The sequence below is a fragment of the Castor canadensis genome, chromosome 6 (genome assembly GCF_047511655.1).
Source record: "Castor canadensis chromosome 6, mCasCan1.hap1v2, whole genome shotgun sequence".
NCBI lineage: Eukaryota > Metazoa > Chordata > Mammalia > Rodentia > Castoridae > Castor > Castor canadensis.
In genome coordinates this window covers 22,439,170-22,465,971 of record NC_133391.1, presented here as the reverse complement: position 1 = coordinate 22,465,971, position 26,802 = coordinate 22,439,170, and the positions used below count along the sequence as shown (strand labels likewise).

Below are 26,802 nucleotides of genomic sequence, written 5' to 3'. Positions count from 1 at the left end.
TTAGAGGAGGAAAAACCTTTCCCAGGACAGTGGTGAGAAATAAACACAGTTCCCTTCACTTTTTCCTTATAAAGTCCAGCTTGTTTATAAAACAGTCAACATAAACAAATAAGGAGAAGTTTTGAAAGGGGGTTTGAATTTTGAAGCAGCTGGAATTATTGGTGAATGTGAGGAGTCAGGGATAAATAAACATGACAAGCTATTCAGGAAACTTCAGAAATTTCAGATTTAAAGGTTCAGGGCAGATGATATGAGACACAGAATGTGAGAATTAAAAGCATTCTTGGCTAGGAGTTGTGGTTCATGCCTATAATCTCAGTTATTCTAGAGGCAGAGATCTGGAGAATTGAGGATTGATAGCAGCCCAGGCAAAAAGTGGCATTCCATCTCAACAAAAAAGCTAAGGGTGGTGTTACATAACTGTAATCACAGTTATGCAGAACACATAGGTAAGAGAATCCCAGCCCAGGAGCCCCCAAGTAAAAACATGAGATGCAATCTGAAAAATGACCAAAAAAATGGTTGTGGAGTGGCTCAAGTGGTAAAGGGCCTGCCTAGTAAGAAGGAGGTGCTGTTTTCAAACTCTAGTAACACCAAATAAATAACAAAATTGGTTCCAAGCACAGAAAAAAATCATTCTGACATGAAAAAATTATTCTATAATGTACAAACATACCATTGATTCCTTAACCATTAATTCTGTAAGTGGCACACTGTAATAGGAAGGTTAAATATATTATTTCATATATACATCAAAGCTCTACAAAGTTGACTTTATACCCACTTTGCCAATGAGGACACTAAGGTCAAATGGGGTAAAATTTCGTTGCTTTCTCAATTTTCAATCAAGTGCTCAACAAATTAAATACTCCTGTTTTAGACATTTCAGCTTGGAGAAACGGAATCTAAGTTTTGTTTTGATAGTTCTAAAAGTTAGGGATGGCCTCCAAGAGAGGAGGTGGAAATGCAAATCAGATCTAAGAAAATTAAGGAAGGTAACAGAAAAGTTATTTCCCCCAGTTTTCCCAGATGAGTCCTGAATGCCACAATTTCCACAATTACTTTTTTCTTTCCTCTTTTCTCCCTCTTTCTCCCCCTCTCTCATTTTTCTTAGTGTATCCCAATGCTATCCAGCCTTTAAGGTTCAGAATAAATTCTGCCTCTTCTCTGGTTTCCCTTGTTAATTTCTCCCCACTCTTCTTTTCAATCTCTACGTATATACCATATTTAGCAACACACTGGGTTTTCTTTGACTTCTCAGAAGCAGTTGCCAGGTTTGTGTCCCCTTAAATGCTAAGTTTCCCCACCAAAATTTAAAAGGAAGCTGACATTTTGTTTTCTACTTCTCTGCTACCTCTTAGAATTAGGTCTCTCTTATTTCTTCTTCTTCTTCTTCTTTTTTTCAATCCGACACTACTGGGGTTTGAATTCAGGGCCTCACACTTGCTGGGCAACTGTTCTACCACTTGAGCCACACTTCAGCCTTTTTTGCTTTAGTCTTTTTCCAGCTAGAGTCTTGTACTTTTGCCTATGGCCATCCTCTGAACAAGATCCTTCTATCTCTGCCTCCCAAGCTGTAGGGATTATAGCCAAGTCTCTGATACTTCTAGGAGTTCAGTTTTCTTTACACTCATCCCTTGTCCAGCCCTTACATATTCCTCTCCTCCCTGAAAATTCCGTATTTCAAAGTTATCTATCTCTCACTATTAATCTTCCCACATCCTGGATACTTTAACTAAATCAATCAACAATAAGGTTCTACAAGTTGTCAGCCTTTTCTTAGTGATTCCTTGAAGATTTTCTTTTTTAGAAATTTCTTTTTTTTTAATGGTGGTACTGGACTTTGAACTCAGCGCCTCGTGCTTGCTAGGCAGGCACTCTACCACTTGAGCCACTCCAACAGTCCTAAAGGTTCCTTAACAGAAGTTTCTAAAAGTGAGATATTCAGGCAGTGTGGTAGACACCTCCTTGACAAGGGCCAGCTATCAAAAGGGGAAGGTGAAAAGTAGGTATCACCATCCTTTTGCATTTAAGAAACTTCCTATTGCTTACTTCCCTTCAATCTGCATCTATCGCCCTCATTTCTTCTTAAGTTACCATCTCTTTGACCTCACATAATGGGGAAACGGCTATCATAATTACAGGAGGATCTTGACCTTTTGTGATGACTCTAAAAGTGTTTAAGAGGTCTTCAGAGCAATCTCATCTTCCACCTACTCACTCAGCACCTTACTTCACTTACTTCACTCAGCACCTTTTGTTGAGTATCTACTAGAAAGGTAGCAATGAGTATACAAAGCAAAGAGAAATAATACCTGAACTTAGGGGGCTTATGATGGGATTGGGTAGCAGGTAGTTAAAATGGGATCTGTCTAAATTGAGATGACAAGGCACTACTGGCATAGAGAGGATGCCTTCCTCAGTCTTGAGGAAATTGATGAAGCTACTAAGGGGAGTCATGGCTTGATGAAACCAAAGCTCAATAAAGAGTTAGCTAGTGAAGTGTGTTGAGGAGACCATATGTGTAAATCCTCAAAAAGAAAGAAAATGGCTGATCTTGGGATCGCAAGTGTAGTTCAATTTGAAAGGAGGACATGATCTCTTTTGAAAATAAACTGAAGAAGGAAAATTGGCTCTAAATGGACTTAAAAGTACTATCCTCCTAGAAAAACTTGGTCTAAAGTAGACACAGGGATTAGAATCACTCATTGAACTGCACAATGACTATTGGTACACATCCGTAGTTAGATATGTAGATTTTCCTGTTTAAATAGACTTGCTACTCTCAGAGTTTGAAGAATTAAAGGGGCGTCCATAACTATCAAGTGTTAAGACAGGGCCATTTGAGAAATGGTATCTTTTATAACGAACACAGGAAGTATTACATGATACAGCAAAGGTAATAGTCAAACAATAGTGACTAATGTAAATCCTGTCTAGTAAAAAGTTTGAAGTAATTTAGCCACATCTCAAAAGAAAGGAACACCACAAAATGGTATTAAGAGCAAAATTAAGATTGAGAACATTGCTTTCAGCGCTCACACATGGTATTTGTCAGGTACCTGAAGCATCCCATTTACACGTCTATGTACTAGTGCAAGTTTTATCAGAACTGAAATTGTAAATAGAGAAGTTAACTTCCTAAAGAAAATCCAGTAGCCCTGCAATGCCCTGGGAGTCATGAAGAACATATTCCATGAATGAAGAAACTCCCATTGTCAGGTGCAGGTGGCGGGCATGATGGGCTCCTTTTTACCACTAAGAGTTTAAGACGCGTTATCTGCAGTCAACCAATAGACAATTTCAGAGCAATGCGTCCTTCGGAGACCCATCTTGTCCTTTTTGTTCTTCTTCTAGTTTGTCTTCTCTTTGTTAACCTTTCGTGGAAAGAACGGTGTCGGGCGTGGTAATGGTGGAAACCACACCTTCCGTGCCTTGGGAGCGCAGGCCCGGGCCGACTCGCGAAAAGGCGAAGAGCAAGTGGGCAGTCACCGGTAGGCCGAAGTCCATGGAGGCGGGACCGGAAGTAGGCGAGTGGCACCCGTAGGCCGGAGTCCACGGAGGAGGAACCGGAAGTGAGCGACCGGCACCCGGAAGTCGGAGTCCGCCGCGAAGGCGCGAGGAGTGAGCGAGCGGCGGCCGGAAAGGCAAGCGGCCGGAAAGGCAAACGCCCGCAGCTCCCCGCAGTATCTAGTAACCGCTGGGAGTCAGCATGGAGGCAGCGCGTCCGTCCCCGGTGACGGGGAGGTTCGTGGTGGTGGGCGGTGGCATCGCGGGCGTGACGTGTGCAGAACAGGTACTGCGGACGGCACTGCCTGTTTTCGACCTCGAGCCGCGGCGCAGGGGTTTCTCTGGGGACCCCTTCCTTCCGCGCACCACTTCCGGTCCCGTAGCCACGCCTTCGTGCGCCCCGCCCATGGCGGCAGCCTGGTGGGAGGTCCGGCGTGCGGCCCCCCAGGTGAAGGCGGTGGTTGGTACAACGCCGGGAGGACCGGGAACCACAGCTAGAACCCTTCCAGGCTCGGGTCCTAGTCGTACCAGTCCTATACGGAGCTGCTCATTTGGACAAATTCAGCCCTCTTCAGACGGTTGAATTTAGTTTCCAGTTAGGTGCTAAGTCCTTATTCATGTCGTAACTAATTCATAAAGAAACCTTGACATGAATTTCCTGTGCTTTGAGCTCTAAAGACAGAAGAGATTATCTCTAATGGTGGTGTGAACAACAAGCAGCAAGGATTAATTTCAGCTAGGGATGCTTTTCTGATTATGATGGATGCCGGACCATATCTATCCATCCATACGCGTGTGTGTTCCAAAAAGGTCTGTTTTGTTGATTAAAAACAAGTAAGCATAAGCAAACACTCAAGTCGTAAGAAGCAGCGAAAGAAATTTAAATTTTTCTTTTAGTCTGTGGATGTGTTTTCTGTTTCTTCATCAGGTAAACCTGTGTAATACAGGGTGGAGTAGACAGGTATACAGAGGGTTTCCACCTGCCAGGAGCTCAGTGTAGTGAGAGAGACAGGTATATAAGACCTTGTCAGGTGTGGGTGCCTGTGGAGTCAGATGGAGTGCATTAAGGAAGAGGTGTCTTTTCTCAAAGAGCACATCCTTTCATCTCAGTGTCAAAGAATGAGTGAAAATCCAGACAGAGAAGACTTAAGGGATTCACAGTGTTACCTGAGTGGAAGAGCCTGGTGCCATCTGGGGAGCAGCAACGCTTAAGGCATAGGACACCTGGGATTGGAGTAAGGAAGGAGGGCAGAGGCAGATCATCGAGGGTCTTGTAAGTCAGCCAAGATTAAGTAGATGGTTTTGAGAATGGAGTAAAGTGATCCAGTGAAAATTTTTGGAATGTGCTTAGTTATAGTGTGTTTGGAGCAGCGGCATCTAGTTAATAGTGTATATGAGCCTGGAACGACGACGTGAAGGTGATTTCAGTAGCATGAAGAAGTGTTAAGGACTTGATCTAGCAGTGGAACTAGAAAGAGGGAGATAAACTACAGAATATATGAAGGAAAGAGGGATGAAGAGAGTGGCAGTACTGTCAAATATAGGAAGTCCAAATAAGGTGACTTAAAAGAATCCCCTAAATTTCAAGGATGTGTGGGTGACTTGAACATTCTCGGTGTTGTTAGACATAGAAACCATTTTACATAGGTTGGTATAATTGATGAAATAAGACTGTGAGATAAGCAAATACTTTCTAGTTCACAGTGAGGAAGAGAAGTAGCTAGAGGAAGATACTGAAACAGTAGCTAGTTCAGTCTTTAAGTTTTGTTAAAGTGAATATTAAAATGGCTTTGTTTTCCCAGAGGTGTCAAAACTTGGGAAAAAAATCAGGCTGAGATTCTAAGTGTTTAATATTGGAGGTTTGCTTTCATTTCATCCCACTAAAGACAAATGAAAATATTTTAAAATAAGGAAGTTAATGTAACTGCTAATTAGGAAGGGACTTTCTTATCATCTGTATAATAACTTTTAATTGGTGTGTAAAACTGTTAAATAAAAGATACTTCATTATATTACTTCTTCAGGTCTTTCCTCATGTTTAATGTAAACATACTATTCATTTTATCAATGTAAGTAAACATTACTGCCATTGCCTTGTAAATATGAATAATTCCATAATAATAAAGACCCCTAAATAGGGAAAATTGACTTTTTAATTTCCTTGGTTAATTATATTAACAAAATTGTATCATGCCCACCCACATCATTTTATAGCAATACTTAGTTCTTTACCATATGTTTTCTCTTTTTAAAATTAAGTTGGCTATTAACTTTCCATCAGAAGATATTCTCCTGGTAACAGCTTCTCCTGTTATTAAAGCAGTTACAAATTTTAAACAGGTAAGTGCCTTTTTATCATTTCTTAGTATTTGAAAAAAGTTGCAACAACTATAGAGTTGCTAGGGTAGTTGTGTTTTTTTTCCTTTTTGAATTGACAGCAATTGTATGTACTTATTGTATATAGCATGTTTTGATATGTACCTAAATGTGAGATGACAAAATGAAATTATATAACACTCATGCATTATCTCATTTTTGTTCATTGTATAATGAGAACACTTAAAATTTACTGTCTGCAATTTCCAAATATATAGTGTACTATCATTACTCGTAGTCATCATGATACACTATAGATGTATCTGAAGTCTAAGTGAAGTTTCATGTCCTGTGACCAACATCTCCTTAAGTCATATATGGCATTCACATTGGATAATGTTGACCTCATAAAATGAGGTTGGAGGCTTTCTCCTTTTCAGTTCTTTGGAAGAATTTGAGAAGGATTGATACTACTTTAAATGTTTTGTAACAGTGATATCATCGATTTTTTTTTTTTAATTACTGGTTCAGTCTCATTTTTTTTTATTGGTCTGTTCAGATTTCTATTTCTTCATGATGTAGTCTTGATAGGTTTTATGTGTCTAAGAATTTATCTACTTCTGATTTATCCAATTTGTTTGCATGTAAATTAGTTGTAGCAGTGTCTTATGATCCTTTGCATTTCTGTGACATTTATCCTCTTTTTATTTGAGCCTTCTCTCTTGTCAATTCTGTATGTTTTTTTTAAAAAAAAACTAACTCCTAGTTTTGTTGATCTTTCTATTGTTCTCCTAGTCTCTATTTCATTTATTTCTGCTCTGGTGTTCATTATTTCTCCTAACTTTGGGCTTAGTTTGTTCTTATTTTTAAATTTCCTTTAGGCCTAACATTAAACTATTTAAATCATTCTTCTTTTTTGATGTAGGTGTTTATTGCTATAAACTTACCTGTTATAACTGCTTTTATTGCAGCCCATAGATTTGATACTTTGTGTTTTCATTTTCATTTGTCTCAAGATATTTTTAAATTTCTTTTTTAATATCTTCTTTGATCCTTTGGCTCTTTTTTTTTTTTTTACATTTATCTCACCTAATAGATTTTATTTATTACATCCAATAAAATTTTGCACTTTGTCAGCACTATCTAAATAGCACATAAAAACAGTTCAATTCATATGACAATGACAACTTTGTTTTACCAGCACTATTACCAGAAAATAATTTTGTTTCAAATATATATAATATTAACTAATATTAATTAATTTCAGGCAATCCATAACTTAAAGCAAAACTTCAGGGAAACAGGCTTTAGCTATTTCGGTCTTGATTTTCTTTTTAATAAAACACACTGCTTACATTTCATCATGTCTAGTTATTTTGTTACATTTGTTACTAACATGTCAGTCACATATGCTATGATAATAGAATCTTTAATTTTCTTTTACCTTCTTTATGATAAACATTAGTAGTCAGGTAATAAAATAACCACATTGTAAGTCTGATACTAAACAAAACCCTTTCTTTGTATCTACCTGGCCATGCTTGATAAGTAAATGAGAGGTACAAAACATCTATTTAGTCATAGTCATCAACAAATCAAAGGATGATGGTAAATAAAATCTAATGTAAATGTAAAATATGTGACGGCTTTGCTTCCACTTTATACCAAAAAACAAACCAACCCATCAAGAAGCAAAACAAAAAACCTACCCCCAAATTGTTTATAATCTATAATGAAATCATAGGCTACTTTCAAACAGTGAACAGCTTGATCCACAGATCAACCACAGCATAAATTCTTGCCTTCAGAGCTCATCACACAGCTGTATTCTTCTTCCTTCTATATGCTGTCAAATTGCAGTGCCATTTTGGTGCCCATGTCTATTTTGTTTTTAATTTTTGTTGTTTCATGTCTATTTTCTTCTTAATTCACATCATTCCATTTATTGCTCTGTCTTGTCATGTTGCTTTGTCCTTCAACTGTCAGTTTACTACAGATCATAAGGGTTATGAGATACGCTTTTTCTTGATCTTTGTGATATTCTTCCGGGCTCTCTGAAGCTTGTGGCCCCTCAACTTCCACTTGTGGAAACAGTATGTCACAAAGGAGGTCATTACCAATGAGAAAATAAATATAGCACTATTATCAGGGTCACTATGGAAGGCAAGGAAGCTTCCAGATGAGTGGCTTCATCTTAGATGATAGCAATCATCTTATTAATGTTCTTACAGTCCTCAGAAGTCTAGAAGGCAGGTGTGAATCCAGAGCTGAAAGGTGATCTCATTAGAAGAAAAGGAAACAGTGAAACTTCCTGTCAGCAGTCCCTGGCTCGAAGTTGGCTAAAGTGTTAACTTGGATTTTCTCTTCAGGAAAATGGCAGTGGCCTCCCGTATGCTGCAGGAGCTGAGCAGTGCACTGAGCTAGGCTCTGGATCATGCTGCTGTTCCAAGGGTGTAGGGCTAGGCAGAGGGAGAGGTGACAGCTGGGGACTTCTGCTGCTAGAAACTCACTCTTGGTGATGTCTGTCTCCTTAAGTAACCCATCTATTGGTTCTTTAAGAGTATGATGTTTAATTTTCCAAAATTCCTTCAGTTAATTAGTTTTTAGTTTCATACTGTTGAAACTTGGAAAAGATGACTTCAGTCTTCCTGTGTTTGTTAACACTTGTTTTGTGGACTGTCTTATGATTTGTGCTGCAGTTCTGTGTGCATTTAAGAACAATGTGCATTCTGCTTCTGTTGTATGAAGTGTTCTGTATGTATGTGTTGTTCATTTGATACAAAGTGTAGTTCACATCCAGTATTTCCTTACTGGTTTTCTGTCTGGATGATCTGTCCATTCTTTTAAGTGGGATATCGAAGTCCCTTACTACTACTATCTTATTACAGTCTCTATCTTCAGACCTATTAATTCTCTTGCCCCCTGGTTTCTGCAGGGCAGTGGTTCCAGGACCTCCCATGGATGTTGCATTTTCATATAACCTGTGCACATTGTCTCCAGATTACTTACAATACAACAGCAGTGCAAATGCTGTGTAAATGGTTGTTGGGGTACATTGTTTAGGGACTGACAAGAAAAAAGTGTGCATGTGTGATACTGATACAACTTTTTGAACATCTTTTGTCTGTGGTTAATTGAATCCACATATGAAGAACCCATGGATATACATAGCTGACTGTATTTTCTTTTTTTATTTAGGTGGTCCAACACTGAGTTCACATATTTTTGTAATATATATTTATAATATTGCTAACCTGATAAATTGGCTCTTTTACTATTTAATAATTACCTTTATCTCCTTTGCAGTTTTTGAGTTAACATTTATCTGATATAAATACTTCTCTGCTCTCTTGCTTTCCATTTGTATAGAATGCCTTTTTCCAGCCTTTCACTTTCAATCTATGTAGGTCCTTAAGGCAAACTGAGTCTCTTATAGCAGCATTAATTGGATCTTGTTTGTTTAAACTAAAGTCATTCTATGTCTTTTTGGTGGAGAACTTAATCCGTTTCACATTCAGGGTAAATATTGATAGGTATGGACTTTCTGCTGCCATTTCATTATTTGTTCTCTGGTTTTTTCTTCCTTTCCTTTCTGTCATCCTTTGTGACTAGATGATCCTCTCTGATAGCATATAACTGAACCATCTTGTATGATGCTACAAGATCCATTCTAAATTCAGAACACATCAGTAGATTTCAAATTAAGAGTGTGAAAAAAATCTTTGCTATGGTCTCAAATTCTACATTGCCACTAATCATTAAGAAACTATCACTTGCCATTTTTGTATAATATCATAAAAGAATGTATAATTATCTGAAACAGCTCCCTGTCTGTGTGAGGCCTGTGTTCTTCATATACTTCACCCAAAGCAGCATGTTACCATAGAGAAAAAACAGAACATATCTTCCATTAAATTAAAGTTTAAAGAGATTTGCAAAAAATGTAAAAGTGCCATTCTTGTCACTTAATTTGTTTTGTTTTGGAAAATATAGTTGTTTTTCATTAAAAGAATATTAATTTAACATATATAAGATTTATCATTACTTTTAAGTGAATTTGGAAATTCTTAGATTTTTTTCTCAACTTGAATTCCTAATGTGGCAAATGTATCTCTGTGTAATTCCTATAAACAAAAGGTCTTTAGAGACTTCAGTAACTTTCAAGAATGTAAAGCAGTGTTAGAACAAAAGGTTTGAGAACTCCAAGGACCAAGTGGCCATGTGGTAAGGTTTCCGTGCAGTGTTTAAAGAGCACCTTAGGCCAAATACTGATCTACAAGGCTGTATGGCCCTTCTGTCATTCAGACTTGTAGGTTGATATCTGCTTCTGGGTTTTCAGGATAATTAAGGGTAAAGGATAAGATAGCAAAGAAGTGAAGGGTTTGCACACAAGATAAATGATCTACAGTAGAGTTCTAGCTGGATAGGAAAGAAAGAGTGTCCAGGAGAATGCTGACAATTTTAAAGAAGAGTTCAAAGACTTGATTACAACAAAGTTAGCTCGTAAATAGAATGAAATGTTTGATTAAACTGTAGAAAAGTAAGTAGTACCCACTATCATTTTACAGGGAAAAAGTAAAGCCCAGAAATGACAGGACTAGTAATTGAGTTCAAGGCTTAAAATGCCAAAGCCTAGTTCTTTCTGCTGTAAATTCATGTGTAAGTCAGCTTACCATCTGTGTGACAAAATATCTGACATAATCAACTTAAAAGTAAGCAAGGTTTATTGTGGGTCATAGTTTTAGTCTATGGTCATTTGGTCTATTGCTTCTCAGCTTGTGTGAAGGCAAAATACCATAACTTGGAATATGTGGTAGCAAAGCTGCTCACGTCTTGGTGACTGGGAAGCAAAGGAGAGAGGAGGGACCAGGGTCCCAATATCCTCTTCAAGGTCATGCCCCCAAATGACACAGCTTCCTCCATTAGGCCTCACCTCCTGAAGGTTCCACTGCCTCCCAATAACACCACATGCTGGCCACCAAACCTTTAGCATGTTCCTTTTGGGGACATACAAGATCTAGATATAGCAGTGCAGTTGGCTAACTTTCTTGTTTTATGAACATGAAATGATAGAATATAAAAACAAATGAAAATATTTTACTAAGGATTTGCAAATAAAATATCTTCTAAATATATACATTCTTACCTCTTTGATATAATAAAGGTTTCCAAAATATTGGAAGAATTTGATGTTGAAGAACAACCAGGTACCATGTTAGAAAATCGCTTTCCCAACATTAAGATTATAGAATCTGGAGTCAAGCAACTGAAGAGTGAAGAACACGTAAGACAATGTTTATAAAATGACATTTTCCAGTGTTAAGTCTTGGTGAGGTTTTGCCAGTGTTCTTTGACCCCAGCTCTATCACCACCACCATTTAGATTGTAAAGTACAGTGGTATTGAGTTCCCTTACTAGAAAATTCACACTTTTGGGGAATTTACTGGGATTATAAAATTTTAGTTTCCACATTTCAAATTCATTACTCTCTATGAAGTGTCCACTGTGGACACTGCCTCGGGTATTGGGACACAATAGGAGTTGTACAGGGTACCTGCCCCTATGAGCTGTCCATGTCATGGGAGATATAGATTTGCATACTGTGTAGTCACAGATATGCAGAAAGTACAACCACGGAACTATTACCAAAGCTGAAGTGTCAGGGATTTAAGAAAACTTCTTCTATTTTTATTTATTTATTTATTTATTTATTAGCAGCATTGGGGGTTGAACTCAGGGCCTTGCACTTGCTAGACAGGTGCTCTGCCGTATGAACCACTCTGCCAGCCTTGTTTTGCTTTAGTTGTTTTTAGATAAGTTCTCATTAAAAAAAAAACAAAAACAACAACAACTGGGGCTGGCCTTGGACCAAGTTCCTCCTACCTACCCCTGAGCTGGGTTTTAAAGATGGGTGAATTATAAGTTCTACAAAGAGAAAAAGACATTACAGAAAGAGTAGACTGTATGTTCAAAGACCCAAAGGAAAGGAGGAATAGATATCAAAGGTATTAGGTGTGAAAAAGTAAAGGAGACTGGCAAACAAGGCTAGGGAATAGTAAGGTTCTCAAGGGCTTTTTATGTCATGCTAAGAAGTTGGATTTATTTTATGTTCATTCGAAATAATATGGGAGCAGGGCTGATAAAATAATTTTTTAGTAAGAAACATCTGACAGCAATGTTGAGAATGAACTTAACAGAGCAAGTAGCTAGTGTCCAGTGGTCTTATTAGAAGTCAGCTGCAGTTGTCAAAAATGATATAGGGTCTGAGTTAAGACAGGGACAATGTAGTTAGGAAGAATGTCCCAAATTAAGGGATGCTTCTGTAAACTCAGCAGGACCCTAGCCCCTTGTCCATGAGAATGAGGCAGGCACTCTCAGGAATGGATGTTATCAGATGATTCAGATATCCTCAGATGAACTTCAGGCAAGATAGGAAGTGGAGTTCGTAGTTGTTTCTATAAGGTAGCTCTGATTTCTAAGTGGAACACAAATAATTTGATACAAAGGAACAGTACATGAAGTTTATGAAGTTACAGATAACTTTCATGTAGATTAATTTTGCAAACTGAGGTGGGCTCTTGACACATTAAATGAGAATTTATGTATTAGGATAGTTGAAGAAATCAGTGCCTCCTGCTGCCATTTGAAAAGTGTCTAATCCAGTGATACCTGTCTAATCCAGTGCTAAAGCCTTTGTCCTACATGATTTTTAGGGAATTGTAAGTAGTGTTCCACTTTCATGTCTTCTTCCAAAAACTTAATAGTAGCTGATGAAAAGGGTTTTTGTGTTTGTGCTATTTGTTTTTATATCTGTTAAATTTGAATTATTTTTAAAGTTCATCTATTTCTGTCAGATGAAATTCTAACTAAATTATCTAAAAACGTATAAATTTTTATATAAAGTACGGTGTTTTGGCTGTGTATTTGTTATACAGTTGAAGAAGTTAAATTTGGTAATAAATGTCTCGGTGGATAATAAATACTATTATTTGTCAATTTTTATAAATTAAACACATGGCACATATGTGAGCCATTCCAGCAAAGTTGAGCATTTCTCATAGTAGCATGCACTATGTCTGTCTGGTTTCTAAAGGACACTGCTTGTAAGTAGATTTTCATCCAGTATTAATTAATAAAAACACTCAGTCTCTCATATAAACCTTTAAACTCATTGCTATTAAAAATTAACATGCATAATTTGAACTCATAGCATGCTAGTATTAAAGATTAACATGTTTTTACTTATATTAAATATTACCCTTAAAGCATTCAGTTTGCTAATACAATTATTGTTATCTATATTTAAGAATTTGACACATCTAATCTTTGTAAAGACACATTGTAACCTCTACCCCACACTACTCCCCTAACTCCTAACAAATATTAAGATATGATATGATTAGAATAACTAGGTCTTTTAGTAACTTCCATCAAGATCAGAAACCTTCATAGAGGCCCATTCCAGATAAAATGTCATCAGAATGCTCAGTATTAAAATTCTTTTGGGTTTAGTTTTTAATCTGAGATCAACATACCTTTCTAAACATCATGAGATTTCCTGAAGTTTAATGCAAAATTTTGTGTGAATGGACCTTTTGATTCCAGGGGAGAAAGAATAGTTTTCATCAGATTCTCAAAATGATTTATGCCCCTAAGATGACTTAGCACTGTATTAGAGAATGTGATCTCATGCTTAACTGGTTTTGTAATTGCTGTAAACTAAGTATTGAGTGCTACCAAGAGGTATCTTAATACATTATTTTTTGCTTTTGTCTTCTTGAATTTACATTTCACTTCAGTCAAATTGTACCCATATATAAATGTTTCCATTCCTTCCATTGCTGTGTTTACAGTGCATTTTCACAGAAGATGGCAGTCAGTATATATATGAGAAACTCTGTCTGTGTGCCGGAGCTAAACCAAAGTTGATATGTGAAGGCAATCCTTACGTATTAGGAATCCGTGATACAGACAGTGCCCAGGTAACATCTTAATGCTGGGTCTAGGGAATGGAACCTGAAGATTCCTAGACTTTCTACACCTGTATCAAAGTGTTCCACTTAGTGGTGGTAATTCCTAAACTATCACAACACAGGGAGGGTTTTACTTTTTAACTCATAAACCAAAGAATGGACTCTAGCCTTAGTTTATCTAGAGTTAATAATTTATCTTGTGCTCTAGTTCAAGCATTTTATCCACATTTATTACTGCACAACCTAAACGTAACAACCTTTTTTCTCAAAAGACAACATGTATCTACACGTTCCTGATCTTATTCCCCAGAAAATAAATTAATATTCATAAGATCTTTGTGATATGAAATCATGATGGAATCACAGAACTGAAAAAGGTTTATTTCTCTGCCCTAGAACAATGCCAGACTAAACCAATAAAATGAAACTTCTGTACCTTCAGCATTATGCAACTTCTTTGTAAATTTATTTCAGTTTATTAACTCTTACTGCCAAGAGGCACTTTCTGGTTTCATCTTGATACTATACTGTTGTATTTTAAGCTCTCATTCTGTCAAAGAGGTGATGCATTTGTATAATTTTGAAAATTGCTAATGCTTTCTTTCAGCCTGCTTTTAATCCTGTAGGAATTTTAGAGAAAAACCAAGAGAACTTGATTGTCTCCTTTAAGCAGTTTAGGGTTGGACCGGGGGCATAACAAGTGGTACAGTACTTGCCTAGCATGTGCATGTCCCTGAGTTCAGTTCCCAGTACTCCAAAAAAAAATTTAGGTTCATATTATCAGACATTGAATTTTTAACTGTTTCAGCTAGGCCGTCTCAATAGTTCTCTTGGTACTCATTAGTTCTCTTGGTAATCCTTATGATACTCAGCAGAGGCCTTGCTACAAGACAGATTGGTGTGAAAGATAAGGGGAATGTGTATCCTATTACTTGGGAGGGTGCATCCTGGCAGAGTGAGAAAATGAGATTTATTTTGTCATTCCTTTGTAAATTAGATAAAATACTTACATTTTTAAAATATTACCAGTGAAGCTTCTTGCTTCAGGTATTATCCATTGTTTCAAAACCTCTCATTATTTCCTTTTTTGATATAGGAATTTCAGAAACAACTTACTAAAGCCAAAAGAGTAATGATCATTGGGAACGGTGGTATTGCACTTGAGTTAGCGTAAGTATATGTTTTTAACTATTATTGAATTGCTGTGATTCATATGATTATTGAGACTAGAAAACATCCTGAAAATCAACAATAAATATGTTTTTCATATGTAGCTTTTGTGGAACTCATGATTGCAGAAAGTTCTTTATAAAACATAAAAGGCTCAGTAATGCTTCTGGTCTCAAGGGGTCCTGTACTCGTGGCTGAAAAGATTTACGTATATACTATGTTTAAGAATAATTTCAATATGCACACCTTCAGAGATTTCTTCCATCACTTTGTATTGCTTCTCTCATCCCGTTTCACTCATTTGTTTCCTGTCTGGACATGAAAGCCAAATGTTTATGACTATTTTAGGATGTGCCATCCTCTCAAGCTCTTAGTTTTGGGATTTGGGAAATGACAGCACATTTATATGAAATAGTTTCATCTTAAGACGATATTTCAAGTTCAGTAAACATTGAGAAGTATCCTGCTGTGGCCTGCAGAACATTGATTCACTTTCCATGTGAATTTTGTCTTTCAGCAGATGGAAACATGGAATAGTCTGGATCTTTTTCAGGCCAGAAAGTTGGGTCAGACCACAAAGATGACAAATGTGAATCAAAATTAGAATTTGCCAAAGCCTTGTAACACTTTACTGCACCCATTCCAACTATCAGACTAGATGCTTTGCCCTTGTCTTTTAGAGAATGGTTAGTTCCACAGCCTATAGGAGTTATGAATTGCTTGAGTAGTAGGGGTGGCAATCTTGATTGTAATTATGAAGTTTGTGGCCTTGTGTGAAGAAATGCAGAGAAACTCAGAGTCAAGGTTGAGGGTGTGGCTCAAGAAATAGAGCACCTGCCTAGCAGCACAAGGCTGTGTTTTCCAATACCAGTACCACCCAAAAAAATACGAAGTAAATCAGAGTCAGAACCAAAATATGGGCCAAAGGGCGGGGGGTACAGACTTATAGGAGGGGCTTCAGTCCCTGTGCACATGACAGATTTTCCCTGTCAGCTGTCAACAGAAGTATCACTTACTATATAATTACTGTTATTTATACTTAAAAGCCTATGTTCAAAAATGTTCAAAGTCTCATGTTTAATTCCCTCCTCATTTTCCTTAAGTTGGCTGAAGTCTGTTTACTTAGATAAAACTCCTATTTGATTATTTAAGAAAGGTTCTCTGAGTGGGGTCTTTGTCTCATGAGGAACAGTGACATCTTTGAACATGGAGGGTAACACTGGCTTTCATCGGTATGCCTTTATTTCAGCTACTGTCTCTTTTCTTCTTTCCAAGTGCAGGTTAATCCTTTCCTTTCCAAATAGACATAGCTTTCATAATTTTACAAAGCTAATACCTTGCTGCTGTCTTAGAGTGGTTCTTAATACTCAAGAGTATTAGCCTGTGTGTGATGATGTCTCTGAGTGTGTGCATCTGCCAGGAGTGCAGTTGCTGTGGGAAGAGGAGCAGAGGGTGTCCCTGGGGAGCAGTGCAGGAGTTACCTGCTCCTTACAGTAACCATGCCTAGTAGTCAGTCACTAGTATGTTAAACTACACTGATGTGCTTTATACTTGAAAATAGGAACTAATGAAATAAAAAGGAATTTTCTAATTTATAAAAAGAGAAGCATTTCATGGCTGCTAATATGTAAACACATAATTTATTACCAAATGCATATGTACTCTATCTCCTGCTGTTTTATGGACAATACAAAATATGTTCTCCTAGTATCTGAAACCTAGTGACTATAAATGTTTGTTGTCATTGGAGAAAAAAAATAAAGACATACTGGACATAGGTAAAAAAGCATGATTATCAGGTAACCTGGAGTCAGATATAATAAACTGTGTTTTCTACCATCTGTTTATTGAATAGTCTTGAAAAGTCATGTAACCTGTGTTACATTCTCTCAGTCTGTGAAATGACAATGGCAATACTTGGATTAAATATTAAAAATTAATACATTAATATAGAGAATTCTTATTGCTGTTGCAAGTTCAAAAGAGTGCTATTATAGTTAAGATGTCCAGATTGTCCCTACTTATACTGTGTTTTTACCAAAATAATTACTAATAGCAGATTGTATCCTGGGTGTGTGATAAATTATATGATCATCTTTATGATAACAGACTTTAGGAACTTAGTAAACGTATACTACAGTCTCAGTATCCAAACCTAGAAATAAAACAAGTGCACTGGGGGCTCTGGTCAGCTCATGAACAGTAATGAAGGTAGGTTCTATTACCAGGGCCACAGGTCTTTTCCTCAGGTCTTTGATCTTCCTGTAAGCTAGATCTTTCTTTGGCTAGATGGTTTGGGAGTTTGTGAAATGAAGGGAATTTAATGCAAGGTAATAATTGTTTATAACTGAAGACTTACCTTGTGACTCTTGTTTTTTCCATTCTCTCACGTAATGTGATGTGTAAGAAATTAGAGGTTGACTGTTATCAGTATTGTTAGCTATACAGCATCCATCCACTATAGATCACATTATAACTTGATAAAGTTCGGCTTGTACCTTGATCCCCAGAGGACATTCGTAACTGTCATAGATCTTGCACAGTATAAAATGATATTTGCTGTAATAAAATTTTTCTTCACATTCAGTATAGGTAGGTTCTTTCTGTGAACTGATGAAATTTCTTCTAATTCTGATTAAATTTTTTCTCCTTTTAACTCTTACTATCCTTAAAGTGTTCTGCATCCCTGTTAATAATCAGTCTTTCTCGATTTGCCTTAAAATATGTCCTTTACATTTGCTTTAAGGAATAATTGTTATTTGAAAGGGATTTCTACTTAGACTTCTGAAAACACTCCAAGTAACTTGAATTCCTTCCAGGTATGAAATTGAAGGCTGTGAAGTGGTTTGGGCCATTAAGGATAAAGCTATTGGGAATACTTTCTTCGATGCAGGGGCAGCAGAATTTTTGACTTCCAAACTCATTTCTGAAAAACCAGAGGCTAAAATTGCACACAAAAGAACTAGATATACCACTAAAGGTAAGTATAGCATCTGGCCCACTAATTATCAGATGAAACTCTGACTATACACAAAGGAGATGTTAAAAAAAAATTTAGTAAAACATACCTAGGAAATAGGAATGTGGCTATTTCTGAATCTTTACATGAAATTTTCAGATTTCCTTATATATGTGTGTGTGTATATATACATACACACACACACAATTAAAATGGGAAATTTAAAATAAATCAGTTTATCATTGTTGCAAACCGTTGGTATATTTCAGCAGTACCTAAAATATTTTCTAAAAGTTACAACGAATACAAACCTCACAAAATTTTTATTTAATAGCTTTTCTTTAAAAAAAAAAAAAAGGCTTATAAAATTCAAAATGAATTTTGTAAGTTTTGGAAGTACTAAGAATTGAAAAAATTTGAAAATTTAATATTCTTACCCTTCAAATTAACTAACATAGGTAATACTCAAAAGATAAGTTGAATGGGTTTATACATAACACTTATTGTCAGATTATCCATTTTGTAGGTCTGTATCAAAAAAATTAAAATGATGATCACTTACTTTAGTCATGCAGAACACAGGAATAATTCTCTGCCAGGCAATTTTTATATCATTGAGTTCACTTTTTAGGAATGAAGAAGGAAGCAAGGACAAAAGCTGATAATGTAGGCAGTGCCTTAGGACCAGACTGGCATGAAGGCTTGACTCTCAAAGGAACAAAAGAGGTATGCTTCCGTATTCTGGTTAAACGTGTCGAAATGCAGTGAAGGTAGTTCATTTTAAATCCATTGTGCAAGGAAAGGACCTCAAAGGCAGTTGGCCCCGATGCCCAACAGAAGTCAGTGAATAGCGCTGGTAAATGGATGGAATTGGAGAACATCATTCTGAGTGAGGTTAGCCTGGCTCAAAAGACCAAAAATCGTATGTTCTCCCTCATATGTGGACATTAGATCAAGGGCAAACACAACAAGGGGATTGGACTATGAGCACATGATAAAAGCGAGAGCACACAAGGGAGGGGTGCGGATAGGTAAGACACCTAAAAAACTAGCTAGCATTTGTTGCCCTTAACGCAGAGAAACTAAAGCAGATACCTTAAAGCAAATGAGGCCAATAGGAAAAGGGGACCAGGAACTAGAGAAAAGGTTAGATCAAAAAGAATTAACCTAGAAGGTAACACCCACACACAGGAAATCAATGTGAGTCAATGCCCTGTATAGCTATCCTTATCTCAACCAGCAAAACCCCTTGTTCCTTCCTATTATTGCTTATACTCTCTCTACAACAAAATTAGAGATAAGGGCAAAATAGTTTCTGCTGGGTATTGAGGGGGGGAGTGGGAGGGGGCGGAGTGGGTGGTAAGGGAGGGGGTGGGGGCAGGGGGGAGAAATGAACCAAGCCTTGTATGCACATATGAATAATAAAAGAAAAATGAAAAAAAAAAAAAAAAACCACACCAAAAAAAAAAAAAAAGAAGTCAGTGAATAGGAAATTGATCTAAAACTGTCTTGCCTTTTTAACTTCCCAGGGATTGAGAGCGCCACACCAAGTCTACAGTGAATGCACCTGTATTTTATTTTACTTTTTGACAGTACTGGGATTTGAACTCAGGGCCTTGCCCTTGCTAGGCAACTGCCCCGCCACTTGAGCGATATCCCCAATCCTTTTTTGCTTTAGCTATTTTTTGAATAAGGTTTCATATTTATGCCAGGCAGGCCTGGACCACCATCATCCTTATTTACACTTTCCTCAGAGCTGGGATGACGGGTGTGTGCCACCATTCCCTGCTTTTTATTGGTTGAGATGGGGTCTTGCAAACTTTTTGCCCTAGATGACCTCAGATCTGTCCTCCTGATCTCCACTTTCCACATAGCTAAGATTACAGGTATGAACTACCACACCTGGCACCTGCCTTATTTTATAATTCATCTTTTCTTAAAGTTCACTTCAGATGCATGCAGTTCACTTATATTAAGGTTGTTAGATTGACTCAAAATACATATTTAGTGTTGTAATTGGATAAGCAAAAGACTTGCTCTTACTTATTTCATTAGATATTTTAATTTTTTAAATGGTTGCTAAAAAGTTGTCCTATTTAAACATTGCATAAACTTGAATATAGATGCATGTGTCATTGTCTGATTTCTTAAAGCAGTTTTTCAGCTTTGGGTAGGTGGGAGGGAGGCTGGCTAACATGGTGTGTCTAATTTGGGGGATGGAAATAAAACCATTTCTTCCTGTACTCTCAGATCTCTTGTGATTAGTTGTGTTTTTAACTCAAGAACTTCAACAGTTTAGTTCTATCTATCTACTATCTACCTGGCACTTTACTAAGGTTCTGAAATACAGCAATAAGTCAAAATAGACCCTGAAGTTCTTATATAATCTGTCATCATTTTAGTTTTTTAAAAATGTATAATTATTTGTGAAATTCAGACTAAATCTTCCTGGCCAGTCATCTACTAGGTCTTTTAAGTCCTGAATGAATTTCTGCTCATTCCTTTCATACACAGAAAATGAGAAGCTTATTTTGTGACATCAGATGTGTTTCATTTGTAACAGATGTTTTCTCTATATGTTTCTATAGGTATATTGTATTTTTTTTCTTCATCTTTAGTAACTCAAGTCATTCTCTCTGGATGTATTATGGTAAGCCAGTTTTTTTTTTTTTTTTTTTTCTTAACTTCTAGTTTTCTCATAACATTCACATTGAAACTATGTGTGAAGTAAAGAAAATCTACCTTCAGGAAGAATTTAGAATTCTGAAGAAAAAGTCCCTGGCCTTTTCAAGAGATCATCATAATAAGTCAGTTAAACCTGATAAAGGTAAGTAATGAAAGAAAAACAATACAACCACTTACTTAAAAGAAATACAATTAAATCTTGCTATTATATTTTAAGCTTAGAGATTTCTGTATGAAATTTAAGAGAAGTAAAATAATACCCTAACATTAAGTAACTTCATTTCACTACTTACTTATCCTTTCAGTTTTCTGATAAATTAAATTGTATAGGGTTTTACATAGAGCCCATAGTATGGGCCGTCACAACCCAGTGAGATAATCAGTATTTTACAGATCACAACAACAAATTTTTAAAGAGTAGAGGTTTTCAGAGGTGAAATGACTTCCTCCAAATCAAACAGGCTGAAATGAGTATATTTGGCACTATGAAGCAGATCTTCCAAGTCCTATTCCACACCTCCTGTGAGAACTACTACTGTTCTGCCTACTCCTGTGAATCATTTGACATACACTCTGCCAGCTAGTGCATGGTATTCTACTGTTCTAAATTCTCTGAGCTTTTCCATAGGAAAAGGGAGTGTTAAAAGTTGGACTGAGGAAAAACACTAAAAGTGAGTAAGCTAGTTGTATTAAACTCCTAAGTAGAGTATAAAGTATTGGCTTTAAAAGAAATAATTTAGAAAGTGATTATCAATATAAATTTACTTTGTTAAAATTTGTATATCCAAATTTGAAGGAAGGCGTTTAGAATACCACATTGTTGTAATTATACCTAAATGAGGTTGTGCTCGTTGCATTCAAATTGTTCTGCCAGAGTACCTTACAGATTATTAGGAGATCATCTGAAATCATCTCCTGCCTTCCTTTTTCTCTATTTCTGTTATATTCACAGAATGCTGTGGATCATTTCTGATGTTTACATTTGAGAATAAAGTCTTTTTTTTTTTAAGAGATGTGGCCTGTGTATGTGGAATTGACCAATGAAAAGATATATGGCTGTGATTTCATTGTCAGTGCCACAGGAGTGACACCAAACATAGAACCTTTTGTCCATGGTAACAAGGTAAAGTAAAATTTATGTCTTGATTTATAGTATTCTTTACTATGTAAAATCCTTAGACAGTGGACATCTCAGCATTAAGTGTCATCAGGCGACACAGTATACAATTCCTTTATTGAAAGGTTGGTAAGAGACTGACACCTGTTAGGAATTATCAAAACTGAATCTTATACATTGTTCTATTTTGGTTTTTAGCACTTGAAGCCTAGAAAAACAGGTGTGTTTTCACAATTATAGATGGGGTAATCATGATTATTGGATATTTTTGACGTCAGAATTACGAGAATTTTATGAGTGTTTTAGTAAGAAATTGATCCTGGAAATTCAGTGTAGGAAACTGCAGCTGTTTTCACTTTCTCATCAGCAGTTTGCATACTAACATTTAAAAACTTGACTTGTTCTTTTACTTTATAATGAAAGAGTCATGTTTCAATTTTCTTAGCATGTTTGCTTATGAGAAACATTGTTTAGTTTGATCTAGGAGAAGATGGTGGCCTAAAAGTGGATGACCATATGCACACATCCCTTCCTGACATCTATGCTGCAGGGGACATCTGCACTGCATGCTGGCAGCTCAGCCCTGTCTGGCAGCAGGTGAGCCACATGTATGGAACATGCCTTAAAAGAGTTCACATGAAAACACAGCAGTGGCTACCAACAAATCTAACTTTCTGCTTTCCCAGCTTTTCTACTTTAAGTAAAATGCACTTACAGAGTGGTTTTGTGATTTTTTTTTTTTTAAAGTAGATTTCTTCTTTTTGGTAAATTACATAGCATTGGAGTCAACTGGGATATCTAAATTTAAAAAGGACCATGAGTGCTTTCTCATTCTCATATGCTCATTGGCACTGCCTGCAGTTCTGCACTGTCATCAGATAGCCACATGTATCACATGAGCACTTTAGATGTGGCTGAGGAACTCAACTTACCTTTATTTACTTTTAATTAAGCTATGTATGGCTAGTAGCCACAATATTGGACAGTACAGGAATTAAAAAAAAAATCTACTGAGATCATAGATCACATAAATAAAGCATTCTGTCCCTATGGTAATTATGACTGAAAAAAGTTCCTATACTGAGTAGCTCTCTTCTACCTTCACACCTCCGGGATGGATCCAGAACTCCCCCTGCCCTCACAATGTAGCCTACATCCTTCTGGTGGGGTTACAAAAGTAGTGGAAGAAAATAATCAACTCAGTGAGCACAAGAGGTTCTTTCAGGAGGGTGGAGACAGACAGGAAGCAGGCAACACTTGCCGTTGTTGAAGTCCCACTCCACAGGCAAGGTTGCTATTCATTCAGAGTGATTTTGGAGGCAGCTCCATCACTTTTGTGTTTTCATGTACAGCAGAGACAATAATAAAAGATACTTTTAGCCTGTTTGTTTATAACTTGCCTCTAACTAACTTGTTTTCAGTTTTTTCTATCATATGTCATTTCTGTGGCATAACTGTCATAAATTTTTAATTAGGAGCTGGAATTTGAGGGATTAAAAGAAAACTAAACCCTCTACGGTAAGTTAGATCTTTAATGCATGTCATAATTTGATAGGGAAAAATGTCCAAAAATAAACAGGTGTTCCCTGTTTTGAGTGAATCTCATAGATCCTAATTTGCACTCACAATAAGTACATGAATTTGTTGCAGAGCCCAAGGCACAAGCTTGAGGGATTTTGTGGCTACAGTACAGTACAGTGTCCCACTGCTGGACACATCTATTAGCCATTTTCTAGCTGTTATTCTTGGTCACTCTGCCCCTTTCACTTCATCAGCCCCACCTTGCTTAGAGATGGAATTAAAAAGTAAAATCATTTCTGGAAATTCTCAGAGCTCATGTCTATGATTACGATAATTACTTTTGCACATAAAAATCAGCAAACTAATTGATTTTTACAGGCCAACCAATTCTAACAGCCATGGAATAGGTGGTGGTGTTTATGTTTCAGGTGAAGAACTGGACTCAGAAAATTAAGTATGCAGAAGAGTTAGGATTCAAATCTGTTGTGAGTCCCAAGGCCAGTGCTCTTGTATTCTATCAGGAAATCCTCATAATTTGCAGAAATATAATAAATAAACAATAGAGGAGAAGTTAGTACTGTCAGAGAAATTAAATGACTTCCCAGACTTAGTTGCTAAAATCCGATGTCATGGAGCAACTGGTACACATCAGTGTGTGCAGCTGTCGGACCATTGAGGTAGTTGGACAGTAGGCTTTATCTAAGGCTGAAAAGAATGAAACAAAATTTTCAGTGATAGTATGGCATCTTAGTGCTTATGGAAGACTTTGGAGATGAGAGTAGTTAATTAAAATTTTATACTCATCTGACATAGCCTAAATACTTTTATATTTAGTAAGTTTTATCAGAATACACAGTTGGTGGTGTGTGTCATCACTTAATTTTAGAGGCAGTAAATGAGATAGAATTAACAAATAGTAAAATTGTGTTGATTGGTGCGCACTGGTGACTGCTACAAGAGGAAAGAAGACAGTAACTAAACCAACTCATCCACCGAACTATCAGACATCAAACTGCTTTAAGGGAACCAGACAGTGAAAAGAAATATCAAGTAACATTTCTTCTGTTTCAGATGAGGCTGTGGACCCAGGCGAGGCAGATGGGATGGTATGCAGCAAAGTGCATGACTACAGACAGTTTGGGAGACTCTATTGACATGGATTTCAGTTTTGAACTATTTGCTCATGTAACAAAATTTTTTAACTATAAGGTAAGATATTTAAGCAGATTAGTGCCTTTTCTGCACATTATTATGATAACCGTTATTGATATCTACATTTTGCAAATATTTACATGGTTTCATTATACCAAAAATGGTATTTTCTCATTTCTTACAAATCAGTATCTGGCACTGCTGCTTTTAATTCCTGGTCATACTTTAATTTTAATCATATTTTAATAATATTTTAATTCCTAATCATAATTATTAATCCAGGCTCGGGTATAGTTCACATCCTATTTATGTATTCACTAGATGTCTTTACTATTCATTTAGATGGCATACTATTGGCTACTTATAGCCTCTGTGTGCTTCCATTGTTAGCAATATTAAGCATTCATGTATTCACTGATATTTTCGATGTAGACCATGTGGCGGTACCATCTGCAGAATGCCATTCAAGTGCTTTCTTTGGGTCCTCCCAATGACATGCTGAGCTGTAAAATCTTGAGTAGTTTTTCTGCAGGCTAAAATGACATGATCCAAAATAACTACTGCATATTGCATACCCCCCCCCTTTTTTTTTTTGGTACTCACAAGAATACCTTTTATCCCTATCTGTAGGTTGTATTGTTGGGAAAATACAACGCACAAGGCTTAGGCCCAGATCACGAATTAATGTTGAGATGTACCAAAGGACAAGAGTACATCAAAGTCATCATGCAGAATGGGCGAATGATGGGAGCTGTCTTAATTGGTGAAACTGATTTAGAGGAAACATTTGAAAATTTAATTTTAAACCAAATGGATCTTTCATCCTACGGAGAAGATCTGCTAGATCCAAATATTGATATAGAAGATTATTTTGACTAAAATGGGAATTTCTTCAAGAACCACATAAAGTTCCAAATGAGGGAAAAAATGAATGACTGTACTAATTTAATGACAACCACATGAAGTTAAAAATACAGAAGTGATAATGATTTGGTGGGAAAGTATTGAAAGAAATAAAATTCTAAGGATAAATCAGTTCAAATAATTTATTTAAAGATATATTTTTCTAATAAAAAAATTGACCACTTACTTTATAAAGAAATCTTAATTTACCCATTTTTATGTTTTAAATGTTTCACTATGATCTAGTTTTGGAGCATACTTAAGACCCACTCCTGTCCTGGCTTAGCCAAAATGCACTCTGAAGATTCAGGTCCATTCCTGACTGCAAAAGACCAAAACAAGGCTGTGGCTTCAGGAAGCTAAAAATTTTGTTTTATTCAAATAGAGATGGAGTGGCATCTTATTTGCTAGGATTATTTGTACTGATATCTTCACTTTTACTTGAATTATGATATGCTTTTTTTATAACCTGAAATACATTATTTAGCTTCAGATGTCACTCACTTGTAGTGATGACCCTGTGTCAGTATAATACTGCTATCAAAAGGTAGTTACATCAAAAGAAAATACATTTAAGTATATCAAGGCATGAAGAACTTAAGGCAGTTTTATGAACTTATTCTCAAATAAAAAGGATTTGTTTCCCCTGTTTTATACTATAAAATTATACAATTCATGATGTGCAATTTTTAGCAGATTTTGAATTCTCAAATCTTCAGAGATAATCTCTGAAAATACGGTTCTATATATGTGAAATTTCAATGAAAATGTTTTAAAATTAAACTGTTGATTACAAGAATAATGACGTATACAAGCAGAAACCATTCTCTTGTGGAGAATTTACAAGCAGTCATCTCAGGCATCATCAACTTTTCTTTTTTTAGCCCCCGTGTTCTTAGAACCAGATTGCTGAAGCATATTTACAGACTTCTGGAAGTTACCTGAATTTTTTTCTTCCCCCTTTTTATCAGCTTGTTCAGTTTGACAAGTACCAGATGATTCAATCTAAAAGAAAATAACACAGCAAGTACCCTTGTAAAAATTCAGCTCTTCAGTTTTCTCCTGAGATTAATAATCTCAAAATAGTCTTTCTGTATCAGTCAGTTCTGTCAGTCTCAAGGGGTCAGGTTCTACTCAAAGATGAGCCCGATCTTAAATAAAAGGGGTTTGAGGTCAGGAAAACTCTGAAGAACACTGGCAGTGTCCTTGGACACAGTGGTGCATGCCTGACAGCATCTGGATGCTAACAGTGGCTTTCAGCCTCAGGTCAGCCCAGACAGGCATCCTAACCACAAGTGATACAACTCAGTCCTGGGAGGACAGGGGCCCTCACAAAACTACTTTAAAAAGGAATCCTCACATTCCTAGAGGCTGGAAACCCCTAGTATACACTGAGCTACTCTAAAGTCTTCCACTTTATCTGTATAGAGAACAAAGTTATGTTTTTTCTCTTCCAAACTCAGGATCCAGGAAGAAAACTGACTTATCTCTTGTGT

At 36.6% G+C, this 26,802-nt stretch overlaps 2 protein-coding genes across 4 annotated transcripts in view; one reads left to right on the top strand and one right to left on the bottom strand.

The window, feature by feature from the left end:
- The first annotated feature begins 3,573 nt into the window (after positions 1-3,573).
- On the top strand, positions 3,574-25,448 carry Pyroxd1 (pyridine nucleotide-disulphide oxidoreductase domain 1). Of its 3 annotated transcripts, XM_074075916.1 has the most exons (13): positions 3,604-3,796; positions 5,535-5,579; positions 5,770-5,850; positions 10,991-11,110; positions 13,680-13,808; positions 14,896-14,969; positions 17,789-17,949; positions 18,560-18,654; positions 20,620-20,755; positions 21,624-21,736; positions 22,205-22,327; positions 24,323-24,460; positions 25,034-25,448. In XM_074075916.1, exons 4-13 carry the CDS (start codon positions 11,039-11,041, stop codon positions 25,280-25,282), a joined length of 1,290 nt encoding a protein of 429 aa, XP_073932017.1. In that variant the 5' UTR covers positions 3,604-3,796; positions 5,535-5,579; positions 5,770-5,850; positions 10,991-11,038; the 3' UTR covers positions 25,283-25,448. The 3 variants fall into 3 exon arrangements, with proteins under 3 accessions (XP_073932015.1, XP_073932017.1, XP_073932016.1); XM_074075914.1 differs by lacking the exon at positions 5,535-5,579 and having other exon boundaries at positions 3,574-3,796; XM_074075915.1 differs by lacking the exons at positions 3,604-3,796; positions 5,535-5,579 and adding an exon at positions 3,822-4,320.
- Positions 25,436-26,802, bottom strand: part of Recql (RecQ like helicase) — a 28,494-nt gene continuing 27,127 nt past the window's right edge. The window contains exon 15 of the mRNA XM_074075913.1: positions 25,436-26,311. Coding sequence (XP_073932014.1) covers positions 26,162-26,311 — 150 coding nt within the window. The 3' untranslated portion in view covers positions 25,436-26,161. The remainder of the gene's footprint in view (positions 26,312-26,802) is intronic.